The 19,947-nt window shown below is 37.0% G+C and overlaps 1 protein-coding gene across 1 annotated transcript in view; it reads left to right on the forward strand.

Moving 5' to 3' along the window:
* CUL5 (cullin 5) overlaps window positions 1-19,628 on the forward strand; it is a 99,998-nt gene extending 80,370 nt beyond the window's left edge. The window contains 8 exon segments of the mRNA XM_054438734.2: window positions 375-507; window positions 1,340-1,471; window positions 6,239-6,362; window positions 6,660-6,835; window positions 7,384-7,545; window positions 9,500-9,618; window positions 10,261-10,384; window positions 15,996-19,628. Coding sequence (XP_054294709.1) covers window positions 375-507; window positions 1,340-1,471; window positions 6,239-6,362; window positions 6,660-6,835; window positions 7,384-7,545; window positions 9,500-9,618; window positions 10,261-10,384; window positions 15,996-16,190 — 1,165 coding nt within the window. The 3' untranslated portion in view covers window positions 16,191-19,628.
* The last annotated feature ends 319 nt before the right edge of the window (window positions 19,629-19,947 follow it).

Below are 19,947 nucleotides of genomic sequence, written 5' to 3' on the forward strand. Positions count from 1 at the left end.
AAGTTTTAAATGTTAACATAAATATCCAAGAATTTAACACTTTTTCTAAAGTATTTTAACAGATTTCTGAAAAAGATATTTTAATTATCATTGCCAAGGTCAGCACTAGGGTGAGGCAAGAAGGCACCTAGAGTGCAAAATTGAAGAAGGTTCTTACTCTCAGGGTTCTGCAAGGGCAGCATCAGCACTTAGGGGAACGTAAAAGTGAGTGCCTCCCTAAATTAGGCACCCTAGGATGCTTGCTCATCCTAGTTCCAAACCTGATCACTAGATTATTTAACATAAGAAATTCGCTTGTGAATAATTGACTTTAGAAAAAAATAATTGCAAACATTAATAATTTTTCCATCAACTGCTTTTAATTTGTTTTTTAGGGTGGGATTAAAAACTCAGCCTGAATCAAAATGCCCTGAGCTGCTTGCCAATTACTGTGACATGTTGCTAAGAAAAACACCATTAAGCAAAAAACTAACCTCTGAAGAGATTGAAGCAAAGCTTAAAGAAGTGGTACATGAATTTTTTGTATTTCAACTTTTAAAATTACCTTACTTTGAATTTGTGTTTTGCTTACAGGACTTTCTGTGATAGTATCAATTTAAAACTGCATTATCTGTAAAGAACTAATGTTATGAAGTTTTACGGTGCAAGACCTCTCGGGGGGTTATTTTTCTTTCTGAAAATTTTTATTCTACAGCTTCTTGAAAGGAATACCATTTAATTCCTCTCCTTTCTTGGTTATTTTTAGGAATTAAGTTCTAGCTACTAATACAGGACATATCATTCCAACAAATTTGGAATGATAGTTGACAGATTGGGAGTTTTTCACTCCTCCTTTTTGTGAGAGTCCAAGATAGATAGCAAGGGATGAATGAGAGTAGATTAAGTAGTTGCTTTAGTCTTTGTCACCCAGTTGTTAGTGTAATGATGTAAGCCCAAGAATACAAACAAGAAAAAAAATAAGATATTGGGCAAGTGTAGACAGAAAGGCCGAGAGAGATGATTAGTGTCAGAAAAAAAAGTGAAAAAGATAAGTAGAAGAGACACTTTGCCGGGGGGACATTGATTTTTTTCATGTAAAGTATATCGTTGCATTTTATACAAAATCTAAAAAACTGATATTTAGAACAACTAAAAATTTGGTTATAGTCTCAGTTTTGCTAACTTTTAAAGTAGTGTATCAGGACTGGATATTTCTCAGAGATGGATAATTCAATAGGCCTCTATCTGTATGTGCTTATAAAAATTTCTGACTTGTGACAATTGGTGGATATAGAAAGGTCTAAATTCGAGAGATGGTAAGAGTATATAAGAACTGAAAGTAACTTTATTTTTCATACAGCTCTTGGTACTTAAGTATGTACAGAACAAAGATGTTTTTATGAGGTATCATAAAGCTCATTTGACACGACGTCTTATATTAGACATCTCTGCTGATAGTGAAATTGAAGAAAACATGGTAGAGTGGCTAAGAGTAAGTAAATGTTTTTAAATATTTGGTTTTCTAATATATTACATCATTTATATGTGTGCTTAAGTAATACATTTTGGAGATACTGTTAATGTCAAAGAAGTAGGAAACATTTTATAAGAATATAGCATCAATTAGGCCGGGCGCACTGGCTCATACCTGTAATCCCAGCACTTTGGGAGGCCGAGGCAGGTGGATCACCTGAAGTCAGGAGTTCAAGACTAGCCTGACCAACATGGCAAAACCCCATCTCTACTAAAAATACAAAAATTAGCTGGACGTGCTGGTGCACTCCTGTAATTCCAGCTGCTTGGGAGGCTGAGGCAGGAGAATCGCTTGAACCCAGGAGGTGGAGGTTGAGTGAGCCGAGATCGTGCCATTGCACTCCAGCCTGGGTAACAGAGTGGGACTCCATTTCAAAAGAAAAGAATATACCATCAATTATATAAAATAAAGTGATATCTAATAAATGTTCTTAATACTTTCAGTAAAGTATCTTTGTTCTTGAGTTGTTTCTACTGTTTCACTCCCATTTGTACCTCAACTCTCATTTAAACTGACCTTATTAATAAATAGACTACAGGGGCTGGGCACGGTGGCTCACGCCTATAATCCCAACACTTTGGGAGGCCAAGGCAGGTGGATCACAGGGTCAGGAGATCGAGACCATCCTGGCTAACACAGTGAAACCCCGTCTCTATTACAAATACAAAAAAATTAACCAGGTGTGGTGGCAGGGGCCTGTAGTCCCAGCTACTTGGGAGGCTGAGGCAGGAGAATGGCATGAACCCCGGGGGGCGGAGCTTGCAGTGAGCTGAAATCGAGCCACTGAACTCCAGCCTGGGTGACAGAGCGAGACTCCATCTCAAAAAAAAAAATAAATGGACTGCAGGACAAATTATTATATCTTTAAGGTATTTTCAGTACTAAATGCTTAACTTTAGAGATGTTTATAAATGATAACAATAAATACTTCTATATAGCAAAAAGAACCTTTAAATGATGGCCTATTTAGGGTAATCAATGCTGATTATAACTAAATTCCCATATAAAATATTTTGAGTTCTTTTTTTGTTTTAATTATTAAAGTAAATGTCTTTAATTTCTGTGTATGTATATAACTCTCTCCATATATATATATGGAGAGAGAGAGAGTGCGAGCAAGCACACACGAGAGAGACCTACAGATATTTTAACTTATAGCTAGCCCTTCGCATGGCACTGTAGGATAGTAAAAATTACTGTGCTAACTGAAACTGCTTAGTAGGAAAAAGAATGATTATTCTGTGACTTTTTAGAACTATTGTCAAAAGACTCAAAACTCTTACTGTCACTTATAAGTATACAGGGAAAAGGGGGAAATAGCGAAACTAATACGTATTTACTACGAGAAACCTTTAGAATTAAATTTCTTTTTTTCTTTCTTTTTTTCTTTTTTTCTTTTTTTTTTGGAGATGGAGTCTTGCTGTGTTGCCCAGGCTGGATTGCAGTGGTGCAATCTTGACTCACTGAAACCTCTGTCTCCCAGATTCAAGCAATTCTCCTGTCTCAGCCTCTTAAGTAGCTGGGACTACAGGTTTGTGTCATGACGCCTGGCTAATTTTTGTATTTTTAGTAGAGACACGGTTTTGCGTGTTGGCCAGGCTGGTCTTGAAATCCTAGTCTCAAGTGATCCGCCTGCCTCGGCCTCCCAAAGTACTGAGATTACAGGCATGAGCCACCACACCCAGCCTACGTTATTTCTTTGTTAAAAAAAAATATCAAGACCCAACGGTAAAATGACAAATAAGGCTAGGCATGGTGGCTCACACCTGTAATCCCAGTATTTTGGGAGGCTGAGGAGGGCAGATGGCTTGTGCTCAGAGTTTGAGACGAGCCTGGGCAACGTGGTGAAACCCCATCTCTATACAAAAATTTAAAAAATTAGCTGGGTGTGGTGGCATGCACCTTAGTCCCAGCTGCTTGGGAGGCTGAGGTGGGAGGATCACCTGAGCCTGTGAGGTGGAGGTTGCAGTGAACAGAGATCTTACCACTTTACTCCTGCCTGAGCAACAGAGTCAGATCCTGTCTCTCTCTCTCTCACACACACACACACACGCACACACGACAAATAATTAAAAGCAGGCAAAGGGTTCGAATTGACATCTCTTCACAGAAGATAGACAAATGGCCAATAAGTGCATGTAAAGATACTCAACATCATTAGTCATTAGTTAAATGCAAGTGAAATGCTCAACATGTTGGCTCCTGCTTATCCCAAATATTTTGAAAGGCTGGGGTGGGAGGATCGCATGAAGCCAGGAGTTAGAAACCACCCTGGGCAACATAACAATACCCCATGTCTACAAAAAATACAGAAATCAGCTAGGCATGGTGATGTGTGCCTGTGGTTCTAGCTAACTCAGGAGGCTGAGATGGGATGATTGCTTGAGCCCAGTTCAAAGTTATAATGAGCAGAGATTGTGCCAGTGCACTGCAGCCTGGGCGACAGAGTGAGACCCTTTCTCAAAAACAAACAAAAAAACCGCAAAGAGATACTACTTTATTCCCACTAGGGTAGCTAAAATAAAGACAGACGATAACAAATGCTAGTAAGGAAGAGGAGAAATTGGAACCTTCGTAAGTTGCTAGTGGGGACATAAGATGGTGCAGACACTTTGGAAAACTATTGGGCAGTTCCTTAAAATGTTAAACATAGAGCTGACCCAGCAATTTCACTCTCAGGTAATTCATTTGAAGAGAAATGAAAACATATGTTTCATGTAAAAACTTGTAAACAAATGTTCATGGCAAGATTACTAATAATAGTCAAAAAGTGGAAACAACCCAAAATGTCAGTGAGCTAATGAATAAAATGTGATTTATCCATACAATGGAATATTTTTTGCAATAAAAAGGAATGAACTACTAATACATGCTGCAATATTAGATGAACTTTGAAAACATAATGCTAAGTGAAAGAAGACAATCCCAAAGACCATATCATATGATTCCACTAACGTGAAGTGTCCAGAATAGGCAAATCCACAAATTCCAGGAGTTGGGGCCAGGAGGGGAAATGAGGAGTGACTATAAATAGTATGGGGTTTCTTTTTGGGGTGATGAAAATGTTCTAAAATTAGATAGTGGTGATGGTTACACAGCTCTGTAGATATGCTAAACTTCATTACATTGTATATTTTATTTTTATTTTTATTTTTTATATTTTTTTGAGACAGAGTCTCACTTTGTTGCCCAGGCTGGAGTGCAGTGGTGCGATCTTGGCTCACTGCAACTTCTGCCACCCAGATTCAAGCGATTTTCCTGCCTCAGCCTCCTGAGTAGCTGGGATTACAGGCACATGCCACCATGCCCAGCTAATTTTTGTATTTTTAGCAGAGATGGGTTTCACCGTGTTAGCCAGGCTGGTCTTGAACTCCTGACCTCAGGTGATCCACCCGGCTCGGCCTCCCAAAGTGCTGGGATTACAGGCGTGAGCCCAGCCAAATTGTATACTTTAAAATGGTAAATTTTATGGTAGATAAATTATCTGACACAGTAAAGCTGTTAATAAAGAGTAGTTTGAATAGCTTTTGCCTTGTTTTGTAACTTGACAGAGTAAGCATCTTATCTTTGCCTTGGAGAGTTGTCACACCCCCTGTAATTTGGATCATCTTCTAGCATTTTATCTTTTGGGCTTTCAGTGTCATGAAATACTGCAAATTCCTTTATAGCATTTTTGCCAGGATCACTTCCTCTAGGGTATCTTATCTTTTTTGTCACTTACCACTTTTATCTTTTATGTTGATAATTTGCTTTTACTAAGTTCCTCAACACTGGCATTGTCAGCTTTACAATCACAGTCAGCTTTCTTCTATAACTCCATTTATGTTCTATTTTATTTTCATTTCCAGCATTATCACTTTTCATTTCCTCTGTTTACTTTTATTATCTTTGCCAATTATCTTGTTTGATTATTCTTTTTTGTAAGTAGTCATGTGGGTTTATTACTGGAAGACAAGGAGGCAATGAAACTGCATACTTTGCTGTCTGTGGTTTAACTGAATAAACAAATGACTAATAGGTTGTGTTTACATTTTAAAAAAATTTATTTATTTAATTATTTTAAGAGACAGGATCTTCTGATGCCCAGGCTGGAGCACAGTGACACAATCAGAGCTCAAACTCCTGGGCTCAAGCAATCCACCCACCTCAGCCTTCCGAGTAGCTGGGACTATCTCGGCAGTATGCCGCCATATCCTGCTAACTTTTAAAATTTTTTTGTAATGATGGGGGTGTCACTGTGTTGCCCAGGCTGGTCTTAAAATCGTGGCTTCAAGTGATCCTCCTGCCTCAGCCTCCCAAAGTGCTAGGATTACACAGCATGCCAACTAATAGATTTTGAAAGAAGTATTGTGGTTAGTCATTGTTACTTTTGTCATGATTTGTGGATCAAAGAGTTAGAAATAAAGTTTTTACTTCATGCAGTTACATTTATTATATAGTGTCAACTGACAGTTGAGCTTTGTTCTTGGAGAATTGGTATTATTTAACTGTACTGTGGTAACTGAAATTCATACATACTAAAATTGCGCAAAGCAGGGACCCCTTGTAATACCGTATTTTGTTTCTAAGTAGCAAATTTCATAGGTATTAGACAATAAAATTCTAATAAATGAGAAAAATTTTGTATTAAAACATCTAAGACTTAGTTTTTCCACTAAAATTTTTCCCAGTAGTATATCAGATTATGTATGTATTACCTCTTCCTTCTTTGGTTTATATTTATAGGAAGTTGGTATGCCAGCGGATTATGTAAACAAGCTTGCTAGAATGTTTCAGGACATAAAAGTATCTGAAGATTTGAACCAAGCTTTTAAGGAAATGCACAAAAATAATAAATTGGCATTACCAGGTATTATTTTATAATTACATGTATATATTTTTTAAACTTAGAAGAATATCTTTGTTTTCCAGTAAATTAAAAATAAACCTCAGCAGTAATAGATCGAAAGATGTTATGAAGTCCGTTTCCGTGGAGACAGCTATCAAAGCAGTGTGTTAGATTTACAGATCTTTATTTCACAACAAAAGGACACTTTTAACAAAATCTTTATAGTCTTATTGATTTTTCACCCAAAGTTACCCTGTATTTATTTTGAATTTTATCCATTGTTAATTTACTTTATATTCCTGATATTCTTCTCTATAGCTGATTCAGTTAATATAAAAATTCTGAATGCTGGCGCCTGGTCAAGAAGTTCTGAGAAAGTCTTTGTCTCACTTCCTACTGAACTGGAGGACTTGATACCGGAAGTAGAAGAATTCTACAAAAAAAATCATAGTGGTAGAAAATTACATTGGCATCATCTCATGTCAAATGGAATTGTAAGTACATAGTGTGTTTGTTATTTCAGCTTTCAGTTTGGATGAAAGTAGCAGGACTCCACAGAATTGCTTAAACAAAATAGATTTTTGCCTCTCTCACATGTAAAAGTTTGAGCAGAAATAGTGAATTTTTTTCATGAAGCTATTAGGGACATAGGCTTCTGGTTATACCATCATGCTTAAGATACTGCCCTTGTCTACAGAATTCAACATGATCTCAGCTATCTCAGTATTCCTGGCAACAGAAAGCAAAAGGTGAGGGTAGCTTATACCTTTCATTAGGGACAACTTCTAGAAGTTTCCTCTGTCATTTCCATTTGCATCGGCCAGTACTCAGTCACTTGGCCACATTTTGTTATATGGAAAGCTGGGAGATGAGCATGTATTCTGGGCAGTCATTAACGTCTTCTAAAATGTTTATTACTGTGAAAGAAAGAGTAGATATTGGAAGACAGCAACCTTTTTCATATATAAATTCATGTCATAGATATTAAGAGATAATCATCATGAGATTCTTATTTATTAAAAATCTATTTTATCTATTATAGATAACATTTAAGAATGAAGTCGGTCAATATGATTTGGAGGTAACCACATTTCAGCTCGCTGTGTTATTTGCATGGAACCAAAGACCCAGAGAGAAAATCAGCTTTGAAAATCTTAAGCTTGCAACTGAACTCCCTGATGCTGAACTTAGAAGGACTTTATGGGTTGGTTTATGTTTTTTTGTTTTTAAGACTGTATCCTCTCGTGTAGCAGAAAATATATGATTGGCTTGTAATATATTAGTAAAATTCATAACAGTTTCAGAATGTCTTATCAAGAAAAATAGAGGCCGGGCACAGTGGATCATGCTTGTAATCCCAGCACTTTGGGAGGCCGAGGTGGGCAGATCACTTGAGGTCAGGAGTTCGAGACCAGCCCAGCCAACATAGTGAAACCCTGTCTCTACTAAAAATACAACAATTAGCTGGGCCTGGTGGTGCCTGTAATCCCAGCTACTTGGGAGGCTGAGGCAGGAGAATCGCTTGAATTCAGGAGGTGGAGGTTGCAGTGAGCCAAGATTGCGCCACTACACTCCAGCCCAGGCGACAGAGTGAGCCTCCGTCTGAAAAAAAAAAAATTATACACACACACACACACACACACACACACACACACACACACGAGATATTTATGGAAAAAATAAATTGCAAATAGGCAAGTTACCAAGGCAGAGAAAAGTGCTTGAAAAAAAAGGAGAGGCCAGGGGCAGTGGCTCATGGCTGTAATCCCAGCACTTTGGGAGGCCGAGGTGGGAGGAGAGGATTGCTTGAACTCAGGAGTTTGAGACTAGCTAGGCAACATAGTGCAATCCCATCTCTAAAAAAAAAAAAAACAAATTAGCCAGCTTGGTGGCTGTATCCCCAGCTACTTGGAAGGCTGAGGTGGGAAGATTGCTTGAGCCCAGGAGGATGCATTGAGCCACAATCACACCACTGCACTCCAGCCTGGGCAACATAGTGAGACCCATCTCAAAAAAATTCTTTTTAAAAAAGAGAAAGATTGAGTTGGTTTTTAAGTGTTACCTGTGAGGAATGTGACCAGCTATGTACTTTTTTTTTTTTTTGAGACACTCTTGTCACTCAGGCTGGAGTGCAATGGCGCAGTCTCAGTGCACTGCAACCTCCACCTCCAGGGTTTAAGCGATTCTCCTACCTCAGCATCCCAAGTAGCTGGAATTACAGGCACGTGCCACCACACTCAGCTAATTTTATATTTTTAGTGGAGACGGGGTTTCACCATGTTGGTCAGGCTAGTCTCAAACTCCTGACCTCAGGTAATTTGCCTGCCTCGGCCTCCCAAAGTGCTGGGATTACAGGCCTGAGCCACCGTGCCTCAGATACATACTTAATTTTTATACTGAGAATGTGTTCAAAGATTTTATGATAATCAAAAATCTAGAAGAAAACTTTGGTCTGTTTGAGGACTTGTAGATTGTATTCATTAGCCCCCTGCTCACAACTACATTTTATTCCTACTCCATAGACTTCTTAAAAGTTCCAGTTTTTTTTTTGTTTTTTTTGAGACAGAGTGTTGCTCTGTCCTGCAGGTTGGAGTTCAGTGGCACAATCTCAGCTCACTGCAACCTCCACCTCCCAGGTTCAAGCGATCCTCCCACCTGAGCCCCCAAGTAGCTGGGACTACAGGTGCATGCCCCACGCTGGCTAATTTTTGTATTTTCAGTAGAGACGGGGTTTTGCCGTGTTGCCCAGGCTGGTTTCAGACTCCTGAGCTCAAGTAATCTGCCTGCCTCAGCTTCCCAAAGTGCTGGAATTACAGGTGTGAGCCACTGCACTTGGCCTGAAGTTCCAAAATTAATTATTACCTATGGAGGAAATAGCTGGTATATAACTGGCAGATGGGGTTTACTGTGGTCCTGTGTGACCAATCCCAGTTTCTTGTCTTACTGTAAAGAGAGCATTTATTGCTTTCCCATAACCAACTCTTTTCACCTCCTCTCTTTCCTCATTATGCATTCAAATGTTATATTCATGGACGTACCAAACATTTTAAGTTTGTGTTTGTAATCTTTTTCTTGCCTATGTTGATTATGTGGGAGAATTGATCTTAGTATTCCATACTGTTTATAGATGCTGATTGTTTTCTCCTTATTCTTCATAGTCTTTAGTAGCTTTCCCAAAACTCAAACGGCAAGTTTTGTTGTATGAACCTCAAGTCAACTCACCCAAAGACTTTACAGAAGGTACCCTCTTCTCGGTGAACCAGGAGTTCAGTTTAATGTAAGCTCGTTAGTTGATCTAAAATAAAAACACCTTGTTTGAATTTTAGCACTTTGTTTTTTGAAAAATAATTGTTTTCCTTACATTATATTTAAAACATTACATACTGTCATCAGTCTAAACTTAGATCATTTAGTTGTTTATGGAAAATATTAATCAGATGTTTACTTCTTTTCTATATTTTTCATTGATACATTTTTGGTCTCTGACATTATACTGTATTGCATTTCATCTTTCAGGTTGATATCTTTTTGTGCTCTAAAGCAACTTTATTCAGAGAAAGTGTTTTTTGCATTTTTTGTTTTGTTTTTGTTTTTTTTGGTTAAGACCCAGTTAGGCGGTAACACTGAATCATAACCCATATATCTTCAATTAGCTAGTCACTTTCATGGCAATATAAAATATTAACTTTTGTTTTTATAGAGAATGTAATCACTGGTTTTGTTAACAGGTTAGTTATCATGTTTAAGGAAAATACATAGAGTTTGTTTTAAAGCAATATGTAGGTTATTTGTCATTTAACCTTTAAACAGTTCTGATATTTTAGCATATTTTTAAATCTTTTCTCTCAGACATTGTTGCTATAATAGGATTTTTAAGGTGTTTTTCACCATAAAATATTTGATTCAATTCTTTTTGTAGAAAAAATGCAAAGGTTCAGAAAAGGGGTAAAATCAACTTGATTGGACGTTTGCAGCTCACTACAGAAAGGATGAGAGAAGAAGAGAATGAAGGAATAGTTCAACTACGAATACTAAGAACCCAGGTTTGTAATGTTGACAGAATGTCTGAAGTTTAAAAAAAACCTTAGTTTTTTTTTTGTTTTTTAAATTTTGAAATCTTTTTTGAATTTAAAAGCATGTAGGGCCTAAGTGCAGTGGCCCACACATAATCCCAACACTTTGGGAGGCTGAGGCAGGAGGATTGCTTGGGCAACAAAGTGAGATCTTGTCTCAATCAATTTTTTAAAAATATATTAAAAATTTCCATTCCAGTTGAAATATGAATTCCAGTTTCACATTCCATTGTAATGTGAAATTAGGAAACTTATTTAGAACCAAAAAAGTTCTCTAATATTCATTTCTTCTTTTAAAAATAGTTTAAAACTAGGATTAGGATTAAGACCTTCTGAATATAATAAGTAACACCTGCCCATGATTATTTTTAATTTTAGAAATAGTCCTTTTAAAACCAAATTTTTCAACTTTTACTATTTTCATTTAATACTATTTGAAACTTCTGGCCAGTGTACTTTTTTTTTCTTTCTTTCTTTCTTTCTTTTCTTTTTTTTTTTTTTTTTTTTTTTTGAGACAGGGTCTCACTGTGTTACCCAGGCTAGAGTGCAATGGCACCATCTTAACTCACTGCAGCCTCAACTCTCTGGGCTCAAAGGATCCTCCCACCTCTGCCTCCAGATTAGCTGGGACCACAGGCATGTGCCACCACACTCAGCTAATTTTTATATTTTTAGTGGAGACAGGGTTTTGCCATGTTGCCCAGGCTGGTCTTGAACTCCTGGGCTCAAGCAATATGCCTGCCTCGGCCTCCCAAAGTGCCTGGATTACAGGTGTGAGCCACTGTGCCTAGCCCAGTGTACTTTTTAAAATATGAAACAAGACGAAAAGATTAAAAATGCGTATTACCTATAGATCATGTAATAGGATAATGTAGCAGAGAAAAGATGAATGAATAAAAACCAATTGCATTTCTATGTAGCAATAAATAAAAGGAAAATAAAATAAGAAAAATACATACACATTTTAAAAAGTACTGTGTAGGAGCTGTATGAAAAGAGTGGCCCTTTACTGGGAGATTCAGAAGGAGAGTTGAATAAATAGAAAGGTTGAGCTCTTTTTTTGTTGCTAAAATTTTTAGTTGTAATTTAGACACAATGGAATGTATCTTTCAAAGTATAATTTTCAGTGAGTTGTGATAAATATATATACCTGTGTGAACATAACCCAATTAAGATATAGAACATTTGTGTCACACCAGTCATCTCCCCATGCTTCCAGGCAGGCTCTCCGCCTACCCCAGCTGATTCTTATTACCATCACTTAGTTCTGCCAGTTCTAGGTCTTCATATAAATGGAACCAGACAGTATGTACTTTTATGTCTGACTTTTTTTGCTCAACATGAAAAACTATATTCTTTCATTATAAGGCTGAATAACTTAAACAAAAAAAAAATTTTTTTTTTTTTTAATGGACTCAAGCGATCCTCCTTCAGCCTTCCCAGTAGCTGGGACTACAGGCACATGCCACCGCACCTGGCAGCTAGGCTGAATAACATAAAAGATTGGTTTTTCTGATATTAATATCAAGTTCAAAATTTTAAAATTTCATATGAAAATTCAACTAGGAATATTTTTGGAATTTTACAAATTGAGTCTCAGTTTTTTATCAGAATAAGTAAGAATGATGGAGAAACTTAAAAAAATAAGAAAAAGGTGGTAGTGGTGGAACTTGCCCTGCCAAATATTAAAATATTTTAAAAATCTGTAGTAATAAAATAAAACAGTATGGCAAGAAGATTAATTGAAGTAAATAACTTTAGGCTCGGTGCGGTGGCTCACACCTGTAATCCCAGCACTTTGGGAGGCCGAGGCGGGCAGATTGCCTGAGGTCAGGAGTTCAAGACCAGCCTGGCCAACATGTTGAAGCCCTGTCTCTACTAAAAATACAAAAACTAGCCAGCTGTGGTGGCGCACGCCTGTAATCCCAGCTACTTGGGGATGCTGAGGCAGGAGAATTGCATGAACCTGGGAGGCAGAGGTTGCAGTGAGCCTAGATTGCGCCACTGCACTCCAGCTTGGGCAATAGAGTGAGACTCCATCTCAAAAAAAGCAAACAAAAACAACCAAAAAACCTTACTCTGTAAGTATAGAAGAATTTATACAATAAAGGAAATAATTTCTATGACCTATGGAAAGAAAATGAATTATTCACTAAGTGGTGTTGGGAAATTTCTCTGTTTGGAGGAAAAGTAAGAAGATATTCATAGCTAGGCCAGGATAAACTCCTGGAGTAAAGAGTTGAAATGTGGCCAGGCATGGTGGCTCACGCCTGTAATCCCAACACTTCGGGAGGCCAAGGCGGGCGGATCACAAGGCCAGGAGATCGAGACCATCCTGGCCAACATGGTGAAACCCCATCTCTACTAAAATACAAAAAACTAGCCAGGTGTGGTGGTGCATGCCTGTGGTCCCAGCTACCCAGGAGGCTGAGGCAGGGGAATGGCTTGAACCCGGGAGGCGGAGGTTGCAGTGAGCGGAGATCGCGCCACTGCACTCCAGCCTGGCAACAGAGCAAGATTCCATCTTAAAAAAAAAAAAAGGAGTTGAAATGTATAAGCGGGTGTAGTCGTATGGTAAGATGTGCAGAGAAATTGAAGTCCTTTTGTTTTGTCTTAATGTGACCCATAATTATGTACAATCCAATAATCTAAGGTGTCTTTAGGTAATGCTCAGACTTTATTTCCTCCTGATCCTACTCCACTCATCCCCATTGATTGCTATTTGCATAGGTGGCATCTGGATATATTGTTTATCATCTTTGGGAATTTGGCTTTCTGTTGGTAACTGCTGCTGTTGTCTATAGCAGGTGAATTTATGGTTCATTCTTTTTCTAGTTGCTAAGGGCCCCATGGCCTCTTCCCTGCTCTCTTTCCCCTGCTCTTACTGAGCTCTTGAAGCCTCTGAGACTCCACTACATCTTCTGTGTGGCTCCTTGGCCTACATGGCACACTGTCACTGTTCTCTGCAGAATAATGGCAGGATCACCTTGCCCTGTCATTAAAGGCCCTGCGGCAGGTCCATTAGCTCGAAACTCTTGCTGTCACACTTGGGAACTGAGGGAGAGTCAGAAGTGCAGATTATTTCCCTCATACTATGCTACTCTTTAAGTGACCTCCAGCATATTAAATGGGGACCAGGGCCAGTGTCCTTCTGCTCTCTTTTCCTCTTAGGTTCTCTAACTACCACCTTCACCTCTATCTAAGGAGAAACTGGGATGTTTACAAATGCCTCTGCTTTTCCTCTGGGTTCCTGTAATCTTCAGGTGCCTGAAGGAACACACTTTCCTTCTTCCTTCTTCCTCTCTGAACCCCTGACATAAACCCCAATTTATGATGATCAGGAGCCTGGTATCTGAATACCATCAAGGGTGAGAGGAATTCACTTGACCTTCTGGTGTCATCATATCTTTTATTTATTTTTGTTTTGTTTTGTTTTTTGAGACGGGGTCTCACCCTGTTGCCCAGGCTGGGGTGCAATGGTGTGATCTTGGCTCACTACAACCTCCACCTCCCAGGTTCAAATGATTCTCCTGCCTCAGACTCCTGCGTAGATGGGATTAGAGGTGCTTGCCACCACGCCAAGCTATTTTTTGTATTTTTTGTATTTTTAGTAGAGATGGGTTTCACCATGTTGGCCAGGCTGGTCTCAAACTCCTGACTTCGTAATCTGCTCCCCTTGGCCTCCTAAAGTGCTGGGATTACAGGCGTGAGCCGCCATGCCCGGCCTATTTTTCTCTTCTTTTGAGACAGGGTCTCATTTTGTCACCCAGGCTGGAGTGCAGTGGCGCAATTTCAGCTCACTGCAACCTCTACCTTTCAGGCTCAAGTGATCCTCCTGCCTCAGCCCCCTGAGTAGCTGGGACCACAGGCGCATGCCACCATACCCAGCTAATTTGTTTTTGTATATTTTGTAGAGATGGGGTTTCGCCATGTTGCCTAGGCTGGTCTCAAACTCCACGACTCAAACGATCCGCCCACCTCAACCTCCCAAGTTGCTGGGATTACAGGCATGAGCCACCCTCCCTGGCTGGTTATCATATCTATACAGGGGAAGTTGAAGGAGTTTTTCTCTTACTGAATAGTGCCTGACTCCCAAGTCTGTTGATTTGCAGCAAAATTATATTTTTAAATGTTAAAAGCAAATGTTACTTCTTTTTCTATTTTGACATTTATTTTACAACAAACTCTAATCTGTGCTAAGATAGATATATGCCTTTTGTTTTGGAGACAGGGTCTCAGGCTGTGGTGCAGTGGTGCGATCTCAGCTTACTGCAACCTCCACCTTCCAGGCTCAAGCAATCCTCTTTCTTCAGCCTCCTGAATAGCTGGGACCACAGACACACGCCACCATGCCTGGCTAATTTTTGTATTTTTTGTAGAGATGGGGTTTCGCCATGTTGCCCAGGCTGTTCTCAAACTCCTGAACTCAAGCAATCCACCCACATCACCCTCCCAAAGTGCTAAGATTACACACATGAGCCACCACACCCGGCATATACATGCCTTTTGTTGGGTAAAGAGAGAGCTTGTACTGGAAAAGGTAAAAGAGAAAAGAATATTTAATGATTTTCTGATAACTCTTATTGTAAACTTAACAGTAATTAAGGAAATCATCAAGAAAAATTTTGATAAAATGACCTAGATGAAAAAGATTTATTTCTTTAGAAACTTAAAAACGACTGGGCATCGTGGCTTACACCTGTGATCCTAGCACTTTGGGAGACCGGGGCAGGGGAGTATTTGAGTCTGGGGGTTCAAGACCAACCTGGACAACATAGCAAAACCTTGTCTCTGTATTTAAAGAGAAGAAGGAAAAAAAAAACCTTAAAAACATTTAATTGAGTCAATATAAACTGAAGATAATATTTGTAGCAAATATAATTAATCTGGTAAATATATAAAGAGTACTACTTAATGACTTTTAAAACAGACCCCACCTGACCTGTACTGCCATACAAAGAAATAACTGAATACAAGGGAAAAATTCGGTGTAAGGGGTTTGTTATATTTTAATTAATGTTTAACATGATACCAGGTTATATACACATTGTTTTCACAGGTAAGATAACTTTTAAGAATGTGAATGGCATGGGAAAAAAGGAATTGAAGGAAATAATATTAAAACGTTAGGTGTAGTTTTCTTTCAGCAGAGAAGCAGAGGTAATTTTGCTTTTCCTTATTTTTCAAAATCTCTATAGTCAGATTTTTTAAAAATATATACTTTAAGTTCTGGGATACATATGCAGAATGTGCAGGTTTGTTACGTGGGTATACACGTGTCATGGTCGTTTGCTGCACCCATTAACCCGTCATCTACATGAGGTGTTTCTCCTAATGCTATCCCTCCCCTATCCCCCCACCCCAATAAGCAGATTTTCTTTTATGGGGCATGAGAAAATAAAAGATGTTTTTATTTGTTAAGTAAAAGATACTAGTCTCAACATTAATCCCCTACTGATTATTATTCATTTGGGTAGATGTTGGATAGAGGATGAATATGCATAAAAAGTCATTTTTCGGTTTGTTGTACTTAAAATAATTTCATATATTAATGCACTTTTATTTTTATTTTTTCTTTTAGGAAGCTATCATACAAATAATGAAAATGAGAAAGAAAATTAGTAATGCTCAGCTGCAGACTGAATTAGTAGAAATTTTGAAAAACATGTTCTTGCCACAAAAGAAAATGATAAAAGAGCAAATAGAGTGGCTAATAGAGCACAAATACATCAGAAGAGATGAATCTGATATCAACACTTTCATATATATGGCATAATTTTGAATATCATGGACAATATTTAGAACCCAAATTTTGGAGTGCTTGGGCAGAAAGTTGTAAAGTTTGTGCTGGAGAAAGGTGTATTTGGACTTTGATTACATAAATATTAAAATCTCTGCCTTACCTTACAAAAACAACTATATTTTGCCAATCACATTAGTTAGCATGATGGCATTCCCTTCATGTTGCACACTCTTTAACAGCATGCTGTTTTGTGGAGAAACTTGCATTCATGAAGAGCCCATTATCAACTTTTAAAAGTGAATTTGATTTGTACCCACCAGGAGAAATATAGTTGGGAAGGGTGAGGGCGGGGTTCTTGTTGCTTTTTTCTCTTTTTTCCTCTCTTAAAAAATGTACTTGCACAAGGAAGGATCTTCAGATATTCATGCACTGAAAAATGCTGTTATCTTTTGTTTTTAAAAAATGCAATTAAAACTAGAAATAGCACTCTTGGTTTCTTTTGATGAAAAGAGTGAGCTGGTCAATGCAACATTGGGAAACGGCAGATGTAGGTGAGAAGTTAAGTATTTAATAGTATCAAATTGTTCAAACATTGCTCAGTATAATAACTGGATTTTAATGGTGACCTAAAAATGGTATTAAATATTTTCAACTTTCAAATGTTGGTTTTCTTTAAGCAGGAGACTGCTATTTTAGTTGTTGTTAAATGATAAGGATTTTTTTTTTTTTAAATATGGCTGGAGAGCTTGTTTTGAAAAGTGAAGCTTATATTAATTGTTGCTTCAATCGTTTAAAAAATTTATGGAGATAGGTAGGTCATTATGATTGCAGAGCCAAAATAGCAAAACAAACATATTAAGTGTGTTTACTAAACATATTGTGTGTTTACTAACACACTTAATGTTTATATACCTAATATTTATTATGCCATATCTGAATTTATTAAAAACAACACAGAAAGCTCCTGCTCTGATATAGTTACGTAACTGATCTCTTCATCTGTAGCATAGAAGTATTTTGGTATTTTAAGGTCTCATGATTAGGGATTTGTAGCCTCAGGTTTGAATCAGTCACCTAGGGGTAAGAGAAAAACCACAACATAAGACCTGAAAAACAGAAGCAAAATTGTTGCACTCTTAATACGAGCAGTAAACTTGCCAAATATATGTACATATATATTTATATATTTTAAAAATAAACATTTTTAAAATCATCAGAAGGCAACATTTACCATGTTCCTTTCAGTCTATCCAAAGTAGCAACTTACCTAGTTGCTGGCAACTGAATACCCAGAGTAGTGGAAATTTTAGGACTTGAGGACGTGAACAACTTGAAAGAGAAAATTTATTCCCCTTGGGGAAAGAATGGCTCAATGTGGGTTTTTATTCATTGTGGTGCACGTTTCAAATTTTCTTGCAAATTATTTTATATCTTGTTTGATGTTAAGTAATATTTTTAAAGTATGGTTTTTGAAGATAGTAGGAAACGGAGTACAGAAAGGCATACAGTATTATGTTACAGTGGAGTGCTTTCAAGAGCATTTCATAGGATCTGTCCCCATCCGAAGAGGCTTTGTCAACTGCCTGCTGAATGGAAGGAAAGCAACTTTAAAACATTTAGAGTTTTGCTGAGTATAGCCGAATGCCTGTTCTGAAACTCATAGGAAATTAGAATTTTGTTTAAAATTTTACACTTTAAGGTAGCAAATGTCAATTATTAGACCGAGCATATTGTGAAGAATTAAACTAAAATTAGTACGTACAGTTTTCTCTAATTAGGTGACTGTTCATAATGGGTATATTTGGAATTTAGAAGAAATAATTTTGTAGTAATTGTGGCCCTTATATTTAACAGATAATTCAGCATTGGCGTATTTGCTTGTCCCAATACAAGAATGCCAAAGGAGTAAACAGGAAAAATTGCCGTCCATTTAAAAAATTTAGGTTTGTTGTTTTAAACCATAATTGTTCTCAGAACTTTTTTGGAACTTCTAATTTTGGGTCATTTAATTTAAGAATGAGAGTCATGATGTTTTGATTTATGAAGGCGAATTTAATGCAAAAGTGGGTAACACTACATTCATAGCAAAGTTTTTTATTAAATTTTGTAAATTTTTAATAGCGAATTATGTCCTAATTGTATTTTGGGGAATGAACAGCAGCAAATACTGTAAACGTACAGTTTTCTTTTTTTCTTTTTTTTTTGGTTATGTATACAAAAGTTTTAACTACTTTTTGGTGTTTATGAAAACCATTTAGTTGACAAGGTGCCTATGCCATTGTTAAATTTTCTTTAAGTAATTTACTTAATTTAAATTACTTAAATTAGATTTAATTTAAATTAAATTACTTAGATTTGCTAATTTAAAAAAAAATGAAAAAAAATCTTACCAGCAGTTTGTAAAGGTCTGGAATCACAGTTGGCATCCTTTATTCACATCTCTTCTCTCCAATGTGCACTTAAAATTGGTGCCGAGCAGGGATAAAACCTGCAGTTAAGGGAAAAGAAAATCCAGCCTCCCCCTCCAAAAAAAAAAAATACATTTAATTTTTAAAAATTAGTGGTATGGCAATAAGACACTTCAGAGGCTATCTTAACCTCTGAATACCCATTTTCTAGTTTAAAGACGGAGACATCCCATCTGGAAAACGTTAACTTGTGTTGCCATCTCGTTGCTGGAGTAAGTAGACATAAGACAGAGTTTAGGAAGTAAAAATATAGAAAAATTTTGATGGTCACAATGAGATAAATATTAGAATATTACTATTCCAATGATTAAATGAGAATCTTGAAATAAATTCTGAAGTCTTCCAATTTTTACATTTATTGGAGGGGTCCCTGAGTTCTGTCAACTTTTTTATTTACGTCTCTTGCTCTTATTTTGTGCATAAATGTTAAACCTTCCAAAAATGAAATGTTAGCTTTCTTTCTTTTACTTTTTATTAAATTTAATAGAAAATATGACCTGAGTAGTTAAAAAGTATTTTGCATTATTTGCAGTAAGATGTCTCTAGCACTGCTTAAAGGGCAAATTTTAAAACTTCAGTCTGGGTGAAAGATTTGCTAGTTTTACAGAAAGATTTGCTATCTTAAACTCAAGCTGGTTTTTCTGTTCTCATGTAAGTGACTGGGATGCTGTCTTATGAATTCTTCCAAGGTCATGTTTGTGAAATAAACATTACATGAGAGCTTTCCTGTCATCTACACTATATGTTGTCTGGAGTGTTGAACAAATTTATTTTAGTTCCTAAGTTGTAATCTATCCTCATATGGTCTATACGATTTTGAATGTGTGCCACTACATACTGAGATGATAATGCTGTACAATTTTAAGTGGTAGCAGTTTCTGTATGCAGTAGGCTGAAATATTTTGATGAACTGCTTAATTTTTGGATTTTATTTTTTAAGTTGTATAATTTATTTTCTTGCAAAATAAAAATGTAATATAAAAGCTTTTACCTATCCAGAAAATGTTGATGTTGTATTATAAAATAGTTACAAAGAGTTTAATTAAAATTTTTATAGTAGGTATATTTTTAAATTTGAAGGTAAATTAATCTCAGCCAGCCTTAGGAATCAGAAATATGACAAGTAACCCACTTATTTATATTAGACTTCAAATTCTAATTCAAAATGAGAGCAGTCAGGAATGTAGCTTTTCCACTGATGATAGCATGTGGCTATATGCCTGGAAGAGGTTAAAAAAAAAAAAAAAAAAAAAATTCCAACCTGAAAGTGATTAATATATTCATCAACTAAGATAGGCTATGTCATAACAAAATTCAAATTT

This window comes from Pongo pygmaeus, chromosome 9 (assembly GCF_028885625.2).
Source record: "Pongo pygmaeus isolate AG05252 chromosome 9, NHGRI_mPonPyg2-v2.0_pri, whole genome shotgun sequence".
NCBI classification, from domain to species: Eukaryota; Metazoa; Chordata; class Mammalia; order Primates; family Hominidae; genus Pongo; species Pongo pygmaeus.